The sequence below is a fragment of the Marmota flaviventris genome, chromosome 19 (assembly GCF_047511675.1).
Source record: "Marmota flaviventris isolate mMarFla1 chromosome 19, mMarFla1.hap1, whole genome shotgun sequence".
Lineage (NCBI taxonomy): Eukaryota > Metazoa > Chordata > Mammalia > Rodentia > Sciuridae > Marmota > Marmota flaviventris.
The window spans coordinates 33,412,944-33,427,513 of record NC_092516.1 but is presented as its reverse complement, the minus strand read 5'-3'; the positions used below and the strand labels follow the sequence as shown (position 1 = coordinate 33,427,513).

The following is a 14,570-nucleotide window of genomic DNA, read 5'->3' as shown; positions in this document are numbered from 1 at the left end:
GTCTGTCACTGACTCGAAGGCAAGGAGCACATCCCATGTAGGGGACCATGATCCCAGACAGATGTTCTATGTTCTTATATTTGTCATTTTACTATTTTTCTTTAATTGCCTGAACGATAGTACACTTTACACCCCAGGATAGATTCTCTTGATGATTTTAAGCTGTATACAGCAAACTCTGACCAACTTCATTTTTGAAATTAACTTTTTTTTATTTTTTAGTAGGTCAGGGACAAACTATAAAAATGAAGAAATAGATAAAAAATAACACAGCTTTTTTAGTACTGTAGAAGACAACTTGCATACAATAACTCTTAATATTGATGATGCCTTAAATGGTACACTGTCTTTCTTCCAAGAACAAATAGCTCAAAATAGGGGCCAGACTATTTTTTTCCTAAGTTTACCACAAAAGAGAAATTGGACTGCTGTTGTTCTTGCAAAAATGCAAATTACAAATCAATCTGAAAGGAATTGAGCTTTGAATTAACGTGAGGCCCGGGAACTGGTGTCATTTGTGTGGATTCCAGTGGGGATTTAATAAGACCAGGTGGACAGCACTGAACGATTGGGAAGAGAGACAGAACGGGTTGTCTGGGTTTTTGAAAATTTAATGAGGATGTGACTTGACACATGGACTCCTGTTGTTTGCTTGGGCAGAGTGGAGCATGTTAATCTGTTCAAGATCATCTCCATTCCTAGACGAAATTAGATTTTAGAAAACATTACTTTTCTTTCGTGACTATCAGCTGACAGTGAACTGGCTATGCTATGTGCCTTCCTTGGAATGGACCAGACCCTTAACCAGATGTAACGGATTAGCCAAGGTCCCCATCTACGGACAGTCACCACCATGTCTGCATTTCTTGACTATCAGAGGTTATCAGAGGAGATGGGAACTGCTCTTATGCAGGAACTGGAAGCATCCACAGCTCAAGCAGTGTGGGAAGACTCTTTCTGGACAAGCAAAAAGAGTCTTGGCAGGGTTTTGACTCTTGTGATTCTTAGAACAGCAAGAGGACACTTGTGTCTGATTTCACAGATTTCCACTAGCAGGATGGAGAAGGATATACAAAGAAGTCCTGACCTTTCCGGAATGTGCACATTCTTGACTTTGTAAACTATTTCTGCAATGGTCAAAAGGCTCATAAATGGGTTTCAACATGTTTTCAGAAGGTCTTCCACGTTTCATGGTCCTATTCATCTACCAAATACTGTTGTTTTCTCGATTTTTTACATGGCCACACCTGGCAATGGAGAGTGGAGACAGAATACAGATTACAGTCTCTATTCTGAAGGAGTTTAAAGGTTGCAAAGTTAGCACACATGAAACAGCAAAAACTGAGAACATCTATAAATAGGATAGGGCATTGAAATTACAATTAAATAATTATTTGTATAATTACTTGCTTAATGGCTTTTAGGCCATCAGTCCCAGGAAGACAGGGACTTCACTGTATTCCCAGCACCTAGAACAGAGATGAATGCAGGAGGTATCTAAATCTTTATTGTCTGGCTGAGTGACAGCAACAATGTAATAGTTGGGTTTAATATTATTATCTTGGAGCAAAGTCTGCTGCACAAATTAGTTTCCTTGCAAATTCACTTATATGACTTTCATCATCTGAGCAAACTGCTAATAATTGAGTGCCTATCTTAGTGGATAACTAGAATACTTAATGTTCTTGCATGTAAGAGCAACATTAATGTAAGCAGATAACTGCTAACAGTAGAATTCAAGAAACACCAGAAATCACCTCTTTTTTAAAAAATCTAATTTTTCTCTGAAATATTGATTCCTTTGCGTTGTGAAGGTTTTAAAGTCTTCCAATTTCCCCAATAAAGTGTAGAAAAGACACCCTAAGCCTTTATTCTTCCAGTACCATTTTTTTTTTTTGTTCTGATACTGGAAATTGAACCCAGAGTACTTTTCCATTGAGTACATCCCTAGCTGTTTTGTTTATTTATTTAATTTTGAGACAGGGTGTTGCTAAGTTGCTGAGACTGGCCTCAGTCTTCCCAGTATCTGGCATTATAGGCATGCACTGCTGTGCCCGATTTCTCCCAACACTTTTGCAGGATTTGTTGGAATGGGAGCACAGGATAACCTGTGGGATGATATATTCTGCTTACAAATAATTGGGTTGTGTTTCATATGGAAATTAGATTAGATGGAGATCACAATTTTGGGATTCAAACTTGGAGAGAAGTACCTATAGATCACACTTTAAGGAGACCAAAGAATTAGGAATTGACATTGAAAAGCATTTATAATTGATAATATCTTTGAGTTCAAAGCTCTACATAGCACATTATCAAGTTCAAAGTATGCTGTCTTTTTTTTTTTTTTCCCCTCAGTAATGATGCTCTTATCTCTAGATAACAAAGCTGACAGGAACAAGATCAGGAAGCCACATCTGTGGGTTGGGACTTGGACATATATCTCCTGACTCCCAGATCCTTTTCCTGTTGCATCTTTGTCACACAAACTGCCAAACATTTTATCTACACCCAGAAGTGTCCCTACAGTTTAGGAAGCACCAGAATGCTGGGTGTTTAATTCTTGAGGTTATTAGGAAATTGAACTCTTTGGAATCATCCCATGACTTTGAACAAAAAGGTTGAAAACTGTCTGCTTTGATAGATGATGGCAGAAGGATCCTTTGATTCAATGGGCAATTTGTAAATATAAAACAGTTGCTGGAAAATTCTATTAGAGATGAACTATCTCCTCCATTACAATGTTTGCTTTTCTTTAATGCAATTTTGTTCGAGCAGAAGGCTTGGAATGGCCCACATTCAATGTTTCAGGAAGAATTACTGGAAACGAGATATCAGAGAAAGACAATCCATAGATTTGGAATAGGGGGGAGCTAAGCCTTCCGCCCAGCTCCTGGCTGTGCCCACGTGAAATTGAATTCAGAGCTCCTTCTGCATCATAAATCCCGGCAGCTGGCAGCAATCCAAGGGAGACTGGCGCTAAACTCCAAGGGCATCTGACGCCAGTCTGGCCAACCCCTATTAAAGTCCTCTGAGGGCTGCACCCCAGGTGTGCTGGATTGGGATTCGGTTCCTACCTCAGGACAACATTCATTTATATGCCTTGCACTTTGTTAATTTAAAGATGCACCCATGGTCAGAAAAAGGAGAGGTTTCATTATATTTCAAAAAGCTGAAAGGCTGTCATCAGTTCCAGGACAGGTCCTAGGGCAGGAGGGGCAAGGTCTGACTTCTCAGTGCTTTCATTCCTAGATCTTTTTTCGCCCCCGGAGTGCACGTGCGAGTTAGACACCCGGCCACCGGGTTTCGTAGAGTGGGACGTCCCCACGTCTCGGACCCTCCGTTCCTGTTCAGGCTGCTGGAGGGCAGGGGTGAGGGGTCTCGAGCCGCGCTCCGGAGGCCTGAGCTTGAGGGTCTCAGGTCTCTTCCACCGCAGAAGCCGCCGGGCCGGGCGTGTTCCCGCGGGCGGGGCAGCCACCGCGGACCCCGCCCACCGCCACCGGGGGGGCGGGGCCTCCGTCACGTGACGGCGCGCCGAGCGGTGAGCCCCGCCCGGCCGGAGGAGGCCCGGCCGCGACCCGGGCCGCGCGCTGTGGAGCCGCCCGTCCACCCAAGCGCTCGCTCTGCGGCGCCCCCCGCCCCGGCTCCTAGCCCGCCCGCCCCGGGCTCGCCGGCCGCGGGAGTGGCCTCAAGATGGACGAAGACGGCGGCGGCGAGGGCGGCGGCGGTGAGTGTCGGAGGTGTGGCCGGCCCGCCGGCGGCCTGGGGCCGGGGTCGCCTGAGGAGACGCGTCCGGACTGCGTCGCTGCGGGCTGGTGACCGCGGAGGCCTGAGGCGCGCGGACACGGGGCGAGGCGGGGGCTCGGCCCCGGGGAGGGGCGGGCCGCGGAGGGGTTGTCGGCCAGCGCACGGGAGGGTCCGGGTGCGAGGCGGGTCGCCACGGCCGGGGTCTCGCGGAGGGGTGGGGGTCGCCCTGGTGGGGCGGGGACCTTGCGGGGCGACCTTCCTCGCGTGTTGTCGCCAAGGGCGTCCACGCCCTCCGGAGAGGTGTTGGACGACCCCAGGCAGCAGCTCTTCTCAGGTGGTGGGAGCGGGCGAGCGGGTGGGAACCCGGGAGGGGAAAGTTTTTTCTCGGGGCTCCTCCGGGGTCCAGCAGGGATGGGGGGAGGTTGGAAATCGGGACCGTTTTCCTGGCTTTAGATCCGGAGTGGTCTCTGGGAAATTGCTTAGGCGAGGAGGGGGGCAGCTCCAGTCCAGGTCTGGGCACGCATTTTATGAAAGAGCAAAGGTTACAGAGTAAGCAGAAAAACGAGTCGGTGTTGCGGAGGGTGGGCGACAGGAGCCCAGCCAGCAGCGGAGGGGAGCCCCGAGATCAGGTGCGGAAGACACCTTTCCGAAGTGGGTCGTGCCGGTGCCCTGCGTGGCCCTGGTTGTGTGTCCGACATTCCGCGTCCTCTTGCAGGAAGGGTCGTGTTTGTTGTCAATTATTTAGTGGAATACAAATTACTGTCGTGTCATGCTGTGAATTAGGTTTCAAAACTGAGTAACGTGCCTCCCTGTATGGGGAGTGGGTCCATTGATTTGGAAAGCAAAGGGTTAATGCCCATATTTTTTTACAGGAACACCCCAAGTTGAGGCGCTCTATCCTTTGGCTAACGATCTCCTTTTTGCTGACAGACCGAATCATCAGAACCCCGTGTAATAAGGGAGTGTTTAGAAAAATCTTAATTACAGGCTGCCGGAGCAGCTGCCTGTAAGAATCAGCAGTATTGAAGGGTTCGGGATGAAGTGGTTAATCAAGGTGCCTTCTAGAATGCAAGTGCTGCTCAGAAGGAAATCATTTTTGCTGAAAGAAGCGGTGCGGCAGGACTGGTGGGAAGTTGGCACCAGTCATGGCATTTGGCAAGTTCAGTTCTCATAGTTAAAGCCAGGGGTAGCACTGTGGCACCGAGTGGGTGTGTTGTTTATGAAGGAGAATGCTGTGTAAAGAAGGAGCCCAGTTGCAAACCCTCCTACAGCCTGGCTGTCCGTCTGGAGACACCGGATCCTAAGTAATGGATTCCCTCTGGATGCCCTGCTTTTTGCCCAGCACAATTTGGCATAGCAGTTTTCCCCTTATAATAAAATAAGACAAACAACTGTAATATTTGAACATTTGACATTAGAGTCAAGGAGGTAGCTGGCTTGGCGATTTTGTTTGGAAAGTGCTTCTGACTCTGACTAAAGAAATGAGGAACACTTGAAGGTAAAAAGCAGGTATAAAGAAAAAAAAAAAGGGGCCAGTGTGCTGCAGCTATTTATAGCTCTCCAGAACCATAACAAAGGATGATATTAGGTATCAGTAAGGCTTAAAACTATCTTTGGGTTATTAATATCTCTTTTGGGAAGTGTCACAGAGAAACAACCTTGAAATTCAAAAATATATATGATGTGTGACAGTATGTATTACACTATAATTGTAAAAAATTGGAAACAGTAATGTTCAATAGTAGAATGGTGAGTTAAATTTGGGAAGTTTGTGAGGGAAACATTTTCAGCCATTAAACATAAGCAGCTTTACATCCTTGTCTAAACAATGAAAAAACTGGTAATAATATGTTTTATTTTTTTAGTTTTTACATTTTCCAGGTTTATGGAAAAAGTGTGTGTTACTTTCAAATTTGAAAAAGAAACTCAGTTTATAAAAGGCATGCAGATGTTTTACATGTACAGGATGATTTAATTCATCTCACTGGAGCATTGAACAATGAACAGATACTTATTGTCTACTAAAATGCCAGGCAGCATGCTAGGTGCTGCCAAACTTTTAACCTTTATTGGTTTGGTTTATCAAAATCTTTCTTCCTTGAATTGTGAAAGACATTTAAGAATATGTTTGGCAATTGAAGAATAAGTAATTTTGAATCAAATAAAAATCTTTCACAGTTTTGAAATATGAGTCATTTTTAGTGCTTGTTGTATAAACTTGATGTACTGTTGATTGTTGGAGGTTTTGAAGTTAACATACCTTTTTATAGTTCTGTACAGTTAACATCACTTAGATTAAAAAAAGTTTTTTTTTTAATATTTATTTTTTAGTTATAGGTGAGCATAGTATCCTCACTGTACTTTATGTGGTACTGAGGATTGAACCCAGTGCCTCACACAAACATGCCAGGCGAGCACTCCACCTCTGAGCCATAACCCCAGCCCAGATTAAAAAAAAAGTTTTGCTTTAAAATTCATGTTTTAAAAAATGAAGTTCAAGGGCTAGGGATATAGCTCAGTTGATAGAGTGCTTGCCTCACATTCACAAGGCCCAGTTCTAATCCTCAGCACTATTAAGAAAGAAAGAAAAAGGAAAAAAAATGAAGTTCAGCCTTTTGAAAGAGAACAATTTCAGTTGCCAGTTGATTGTAAAGCATAACATTTTTTGGTATATCTTTAGAGTGTAGGAAAGAACTTTGAACTGTGTCTGGGGAGTCAGTTTCAGCTTGTTTAGATGAGGTAAATGATCTATTCATACAGTAGTTATGACAGAGGCCAAAGATTATTTAAAAGATCTTTTTTATTAATGTTTTGGTTGGGTACTTTAAAATTTTATTTAAAAGTTGATTCTCACTTGCTGCTTTTATAATATAACTTTTTGTTCAGGATGTAATTCTTTGTTCTTTCGATGCAAGATAAGGAGAGGATGGCGGCATGAATGGCTGGAAGGCAGTTACAAGGAGGAGCCAGTTGGGGGTACAAGATTACAAGAACACATTGTTTCTTAAAATGTGTGCAGAGTGTAGTTAAGGTATTTGTAATTCTTTTGGCACTTGTTGCCTTTCTCTTTTCAACAGTTTTTTTGGATATGTCTCTACTTGGAAGGTGACTGGCTAGTTTGGCACATTGCCATCATTTGTCTGATTGATGTTCCTGAATGGGTCGTCCATGGCAAATGAGATGTATTAAGTTAAATTGGTTCCCCTTCCTGTCTCCACTTATTCCCATCAGTATAGGTGAGGATTAAGTCTGGCTCAAAGTGACACTCAGCCTCACTCAAAATAAAATAAATATAAATTAAGATTAGATTGAGATTCTGTCTTTCATATGTCAGACAAGTGATAACCCCCAAGTTTGAAAGCAGAATGTTGGCAAGACTGTCTCAGCATTTACTGGTAGGAGTATAAATTAGTCATGGGTCTCAGGGAGGCTCAATATACCCTGTGTCCTATTGGCTTAAATCCATTTCTTGCCTTTTCCCCCTGCAGAGGGATTCACCTCCACAGGCAGCATTTCCCCGGTCCTTGGTCACCTGCCCTCCACCTGGATTTGGCCAGTGGGAGCCACTGGTGGGAGACTGTATGGCAGGAGGAAGAGGGAAACCAGGTGGTTTTGTTACTCTCCCCCTCCTACTGCCTCAGACAGTGTCTCTGCAACTGCCTTGTCCTTTTGGCCCCAGCACCTGAGCTTTGGAAATACCTCTTCCTGTCTACTCTGCAACCAAGAGGTGGGAGCATCTTCTTGCTCTTGCTAATCTCCAGGCTGTCTTACTGTTTCTTGTTTGACTTCTGTTTTCCATCACATAAGTAACCAACTCCTTATATTAAATTCCCTCAGTTTCAGACCCTTAAAGAGATGGCTATTTCTCTGGGTGGACCCCAATATATATAGGACGTTGGTCAGTATAAAATTACAAGTGTAGCAGGGCTTGGGGTGTAGCTCAGTGGTAGAGCTACCCCTGGGCTCTGTTGGGGGTGTATCACAAATATAGAAATCCTTTGACCCAGCAGTGCCAGTTCTAGGAATTCAAGCCTGCAGATACATATGTCCATGTGTGAGCTAATATAGGCAAAAAAATTATTCATTGCTTTGTTCATCAGCAGAAAACTGATTAGATAAATAACAACATGCCCAGATGGTGAATGAAATTGTGAAATTGTAGAAAGGATCAGGAAGCTCTTTGTGAATTGATACAGAAAGAGCTCCAAAATACACATGAAAATTACAAGGAACTAACAACAGTGGCTACCTATTTGGGGAGGTGATGGGGAAGATAAGTGAAGAGGAAACTTTTCACTATATGCCTTTTTATTTCTTGACATTACAAAAGTTTTGTCTATCTTCACTTTCTAAAATTAGAAAACAATTTTTATGGACAAATAGTATAGTATACTGATAAGAACCGTCTTGCCTTTTTTTTTTGGTGTGGCGTACAAACCCAGAACTTTGTACTTGCTAGGCAAGAGCTTTACTATTAACCTACCCCAACCTCCCGCCTCCAGCCCCAAATATCCTTTTTGAGGGAATTTATGTATTTGTTTTATTTTATTTTATTATTATTATTATTTTTAATCTTATTTATTTATTTTTTTTGGTGGGGTTCTTTTTTTTGTCTTTTTTGGAACTGGGGGTCGAACCCAGGGCTTTCGAATGCAAGGCAGACGCTTTGCCACTGAGCTATATCCCAGCCCAATTTTTTAAAAATATTTTTAAAATTGTTTATGGATTTCTTTTTCATTAATTTATTTATATGTGGTGCTGAGAATTGAACCCAGGGCCTCACCCATGCTAGGCAAGTGCTCTACCACTGAGCTACAATTCTAGACCTTTATTTATTTATTTATTTATTTAAAAATGAGACCAGAGGGAAATTCATATATTAAATATATTAATATATAAATATATATTAATATATAAATATATAAATATATTTTAAATTTTTAATATTTATTTTTCAGTTTTTGGCAGACACAACATTTTTGTTTGTATGTGGTGCTGAGGATCGAACCCGGGCCGCACGCATGCCAGGCGAGCGCACTACCGTTTGAGCCACATCCCCAGCCCTAGACCTTTATTTATTTTTATTTTAAATTTTTTTAAAATATTTTTTTAGTTGTAGATGGACATAATATCTTTATTTTTATGTGGTGCTGAGGATTGAACCCAGTACCTCACACATGTGAGGCAAACGCTTTACCACTGAGCTACAACCCCAGTCCAGCCCTTTATTTTTTAAAAAATATTTTTTTCAAATTGTAGATGGACACAATACCTTTGTGCTGTGGATGGAACCCAGTGCCTCTCATTGAACCCAGCACTCTACCATTGAGCCACAACCTCAGCCCTATGTATTTATTTTAAATGACACAATTAATTTATATTAAATGTAAAACAAAATGTAACCTATACTTTCAGTCTGTTCATAGGAAACTAAAAGCCACTGAACTTTAAAAAATAAATAATAACTTTGTATATATATATACACATATATATGGCATGTTGTAATAGTTTTGATAGGCTTATCACTATATTTTTGAATGATTAAAAAGTGGACATGATAGGTCCTTTTAGATTTTGTTTAGAGCATACTCTTTTTTTTTTATACCTTTATTTTGTTTTATTTATTTTTATGTGGTGCTGAGGATCAAACCCAGGCCTCACATGTGCTAGGCAAGCGCTCTACCGCTGAGCCACAATCCCAGCCCTAGTCACTTTAAAAAAATAATACTTTGTTTTAGTTATAATTGGACACAAACCTTTATTTTATTTTTATGTGGTGCTGAGGATCAAACCCAGGGCCTCGCACATGCTAGGTGAGTGCTCTACTGCTGAACCACAACTCCAGCCCCATAGTCACTTATTTATTCAAATGTTGATATGGTTTCTACCAAATGCCAAGCTCTGTGCTGAATAAGTGGTGGATAAGGCCGATGAATTTCCTGTGTTGATGGAGCTTATGCTTAGATGGGGAGATGGACAAGGAAAACCCTAGACAGGTATATAAAATAACTGCAAATTATGCTAAATGTGTTTAAGGAAATCAAAAGATTGAGGGCAAGGGGTTGGGTAGATGTGGGGCATGGGGTGGACAAAGTTTCAGGAAAGCATGTGGCCAGGGACAACCTCTTTGAGGAAATCTTCTGCAGCAGCTTGTAGGGATAGTTGCCTAGCAGAAGGGAAGGCACTGAGCTGCCCAGACCTGAGTGTGTGGCTTAAAAGGGGAGTGAAGAGGGAGCTAGGCAGGCTGTCGGATAAAGAATGCAGATTTAATTCTAAGTGAATGAAGCTACTGAAAGATTTTAAACAGGGGTATGACATTAGATTTATGTTTCAGTAATTTTAGCTAATATTTACTTAATGCTGTCAGGTTCTTTCCTGTGTGCTTTACATATCTTAATTTATTTACTCTTCCAACTATTACCAACATTTACAAATAGGAAAATGGAGACATAGGGAAGCTAAGCAAATTTCTCAGACAGTGGTGGAGCTGCAATTCAAACTCCACCCTGCCTTTATTTGTGGTGGGATTGAACTCAGAACTTTGTGCAAACTAGGCAAATCATCTACCACAGATGGTACTACATCCCCAGCCCCCCACCCAGCCTTTTTAAAAAGGATATTCCAGACTTCAGGATTGGAGGAGGAGGAGGTAGGACTTGGGACACCAATGAGGAAGCTGTTGCTTTGATTCAGGTGAGAGTTATACAGGGCTGTGGGTTAGGATGGTAGTGGTGAAGTGCAGGGAAGGAAGGACATGAAAAAACAAGTCTATATAAAAACATACTAGGGCTGGGGTTGTACTCAGTGGTAGGGCACTTGCCTAGCATGTGTGAGGCACTAGGTTCGAGTCTCAGCACACATATAAATAAATAAAATAAAGATCCATCAACAACTAAAAAGAAAAAAAAAAAACTAAAACAAAACAAAACAAAAAAAACACCAGATTTAGAACTCTTAGAAATAAGGAAAAAAAAAAAAAATCCAGGATGGGCAGGTTGGTGCATGCCTGTAATCCCAGCAATTCAGGAGGCTGAGGCAGGAGGATTGCAAGTTCAACACCAGCCTCAGCAACTTAGAGAGGCCCTAAACAACTTAGTGAGACTCTTTCTCAAAATGAAAAATAAAAAGGGCTGAGGATGTGATTCAGTGGTTAATTATCCCTGGGTTCAATCCCCAGTACCAAAATCAAAACAAAACAACCCCCCCAAAGAATCCCCCAACACCCCCAAAGTTAAAAAATAATAGACAAGCACTCAAGTTCCTAATACTCAGTGTAGTAGCTGTTAAAGTTATATGTCATTGGTTTAAGTCTTCCTGGTTTCTTTCTTTCTTTTAATAAAATAAAGCACTACAGATATGACCCTCCATCTCAGTGTATGGCAGTGTCCTTCTTACAGTTGCTCAGACCAAAACTGTGGTGATATCTCCACCTCTTGGGCCTTAACCTCCTCGTATCACTCTTCTGATCTGCCCCATCCTCATCTTATTTAGACTCCTATCCTCCTCCTCCTATCATGACTGGTTTGCTCCAAACCACGGGGCTGCAACTCTTTTGTAAAAGAACCAGGTAGTAAATACTTGAGGCATGTGGGCCTCATATGTCTGACACAAATCTTCTTCCCTTTTTTTGTTAAAAAAAATTCTTTAAAAATATGTTTAAAAAATTCTTACCTTGGGGGCTCTTCTACCTCTTACCCCTTCTCTTCCCTCCCACCCTTTCTCCCCTGCTGTCTCAACATTTCCTATCCCACTTCTCCCCTTCCCACTCCAGTCACTCTCACTGGTCTCCTTGTCACTGTGTGAACTTGCCAGGTGTGCCCCTGTCACTGTGCCCTTGCACTTGTGGTCTCTGCGTACTTTCCCCTTACTCTGCTTATGTGGTGCTTGCCTGCTTGGTCCGGTTTCTGCTCAAGTGCCTCCTTAGCACAGAGGTCTTCCTCAGCTAGGCTTTCTAAAACAGCACTCCAGCGTCACTCTTTTTCCTTTCCCAGCTTGATCTTTCTTCTTAGCACTTATCACCACTTACTATTACATTTTTCTTATTTTTAAATTGTCTCTCCTCAGATGAAGCAGGAATGTTTTCTGTTTTTATCTACTGCTGAGTCTCTAAGACCTAAAACATGCTGGATGTATAGTAGGTCTTCAGTAAATATTTTTAATAAATACTGAATGTAGTTGAAGTCACATTGTATAGCAACCCCTGGTCCTGTTCTTTTCTTTCCTTTCATATTTCCTGGTGGCAGCAATTATGGGTTTGCTGTGAGGCTCTCTGGTTTATTTTTCATACTTTTGAAGATGGGTGTGTGTGTGTGTGTATCCATAAATGATATATAGGTCTCTTTTTGGTTTGTTTAGAATTATAAAACTGGTATCATACTCTATGTAAAGTTTTTTAGCTTGCATGTGAGATTATCTGTGTAATGATCTATAGACTTTATTCCTTTCCTTTAACTGCTGTCACATTTATAAATCTTGTCCTGTGTTGAACTTTTTTAAAAAAATATTTTTTTAGATGTTGATCGACCTTTATTTTATTCATTTATTTATATGTGGTGCTGAAACTCGAACCCAGTGCCTCACACATGCTAGGCAAGTGCTCTACCACAGAGCCACTGCCCCAGCCCCTCTTTGTTGAACTTTTATGTGCTTTTTTTTTTTTTTTTTTTTGTACTGGGGATTGAACCTAGGGGTACTTTACCACTGAGCTGCATCCCCAGTCTTTTTTTTTTTTTTTTGAGATAGGCCCTTGCTAAGTTGCTTAGAGTCTTCCTAAGTTGCCCAGGCTGACCTTGAATTTGTGATCCTCCTTCCCCAGCCTCCCAAGTTGCTGGGATTACAGGCATGCACCACTGCACCCTGCCGAAGACTAGTTCTTAATATAATTTAAATTTGGGGGCATGCAGTTTGGGGCCAGGAATTACAGGTGTACATCACTATGCCAGTTTATATGTTAATTTTACACTGATGTTACAAACAATTCTGAGATGAACTCCACAGGATTATCTCCTTTTCCAAATGTGTGAGAGTTTATAGAGTATATTGCCAGAATTGCAGTCATGGGTTTTAGGCATGCTTTCAGTTTTCCTAGATTCTGACAGATTGCTTTCTTATTAGGAGCTGGTGAGTAGTGTTCTTATTTCCCAGCATTCTTAGCATTCTAATCAACACTTGGTGTTTGTCAGACTGTTAAAGGTTTGCTGCTCTCATGAGTAAGAAATGATTTATTGCTTTAATTTGCATTGCCTTATTAGTGATGAGACAAATTTTGGAGAATCAAATGGGCATGGACAACTTGAGGGAGGTTAAAGGTGCAGGAACTGCAGGATTTAAAGATGAATTTGGGTTTCTGGCTTGTGTGTCTAGGTAGGTGGTGGTGCTGCTTAGTGAAAAGGGGAAAAATATTTTGAAGGTTCTTTTTAAAAAATTTTTTTTTTAATCAAAAGCATCTTGGCTTCCACTTTAAAAGAAAAACAACAAAACTTTAATACATGTTTTTTTTTTTTTTTTTTTTTTTTGGTACCAGGGATTGAACTCAAGAGCATTCAGCCACTGAGCCACATCTTCATCCCTATTTTGTAATTTATTTAAAGACAGGGTCTCACTGTGTTGCGTAGTGCCTTGCTTTTGCTGAGGCTGGCTTTGAACTTGCGATCCTCCTGACTCAGCCTACCGAGCCCCTGGGATTATAGGCATGTACCACCTCTCCTGGCAATGCATGTACTCTTTTTTTTTTTTTAAGATTTATTTCTTGTAGTTGGACACAATACCTTTATTTATTTTTATGTGGTGCTGAGGATTGAACCCAGGGCCTCGCACATGCTAGGTGAGCACTCTACCCCTGAGCCACAACCCCAGCCCCCCCGCATGTACTCTCTCTTTTTTTTTTTAAAGAGAGAGAGAGAGAAAGAGAGAGAGAGAGAGAGAGAGAGAGAGAATTTTTTAATATTTATTTTTTAGTTTTTGGTGGACACAACATCTTTATTTTATTTTATTTTTATGTGGTGTTGAGGATCAAACCCAGTGCTCCGCGCATGCCAGGTGAGTGCGCTACCGCTTGAGCCACATCTCCAGCCCATGTACACTTTTAAAAAAAAAAAAATTTTTTTAGTTGTAGATGGACACAATAGCTTTATTTTATTTATTTATTTTTATGTGGTGCTGAAGATCAAACCCAGTGTCTCTCACATACTTGTTAAGTGCTCTACCGCTGAGCTGCAACAGCAGTCCCTGGCCTCCTCCACTTTTTCTTTCTCTCTTTTTTTTTTTTGGTATCAGGGATTGAACTCAGGAGCATTCCACCACTGAGCCACATCCCCATCCCTGATTTGTATTTTATTTAGAGACAGGGTCCCACTGAGTTGCTTAGCACCTCACTTTTGCTGAGGCAGGCTTTGAACTTGCAATCCTCCTGCCTCAGCCTCCTGAGCCACTGGGATTACAGGCATGGGCCACTTTATCCACCTGGCCTCTACTTTTGAAGGATGTTTTCAGTGGATATTATCAAATTAATTTCTTTCAGTAATTTGAGGGGATCATTTCTGGCTCCCATTGCTTCTGTGCAGAAATCAGCCATGTCAGTCTTATTGCTGCACTTTTGAATTTATTGTTCTTTTCCAACTCTCCTATGCTGCTTTAAAGATTTTCTCTTTACCTTTCTTTTCAGCTTTGTTACTGTGAAGTGTGAAGATGTTGTTTTCCTTGAATCTATCCTGCTTGGGATTAGTTGTTGTTGTTCTCTTTGGTAGGGTTGTGACAGGTTAGCTCTTCAGTTTTGGAGAATGCTTGATCATTATTTCTTGACTTATCTCTTCTGCATTCCCTCT

General features: G+C 41.7%; 1 protein-coding gene across 4 annotated transcripts in view; it reads left to right on the top strand.

The window, feature by feature from the left end:
• Positions 1-3,563: 3,563 nt before the first annotated feature.
• Positions 3,564-14,570, top strand: part of Cyth3 (cytohesin 3) — a 93,157-nt gene continuing 82,150 nt past the window's right edge. For 3 of the 4 annotated variants that reach the window (XM_071605525.1, XM_071605526.1, XM_071605524.1), the window contains exons 1-2: positions 6,671-6,778; positions 7,236-7,353. In XM_071605525.1, coding sequence (XP_071461626.1) covers positions 6,686-6,778; positions 7,236-7,353 — 211 coding nt within the window. In that variant the 5' untranslated portion in view covers positions 6,671-6,685. Of the gene's footprint in view, positions 3,728-6,670; positions 6,779-7,235; positions 7,354-14,570 lie in introns of those variants that run through there. The other variant, XM_027953283.3, reaches the window with a different exon arrangement.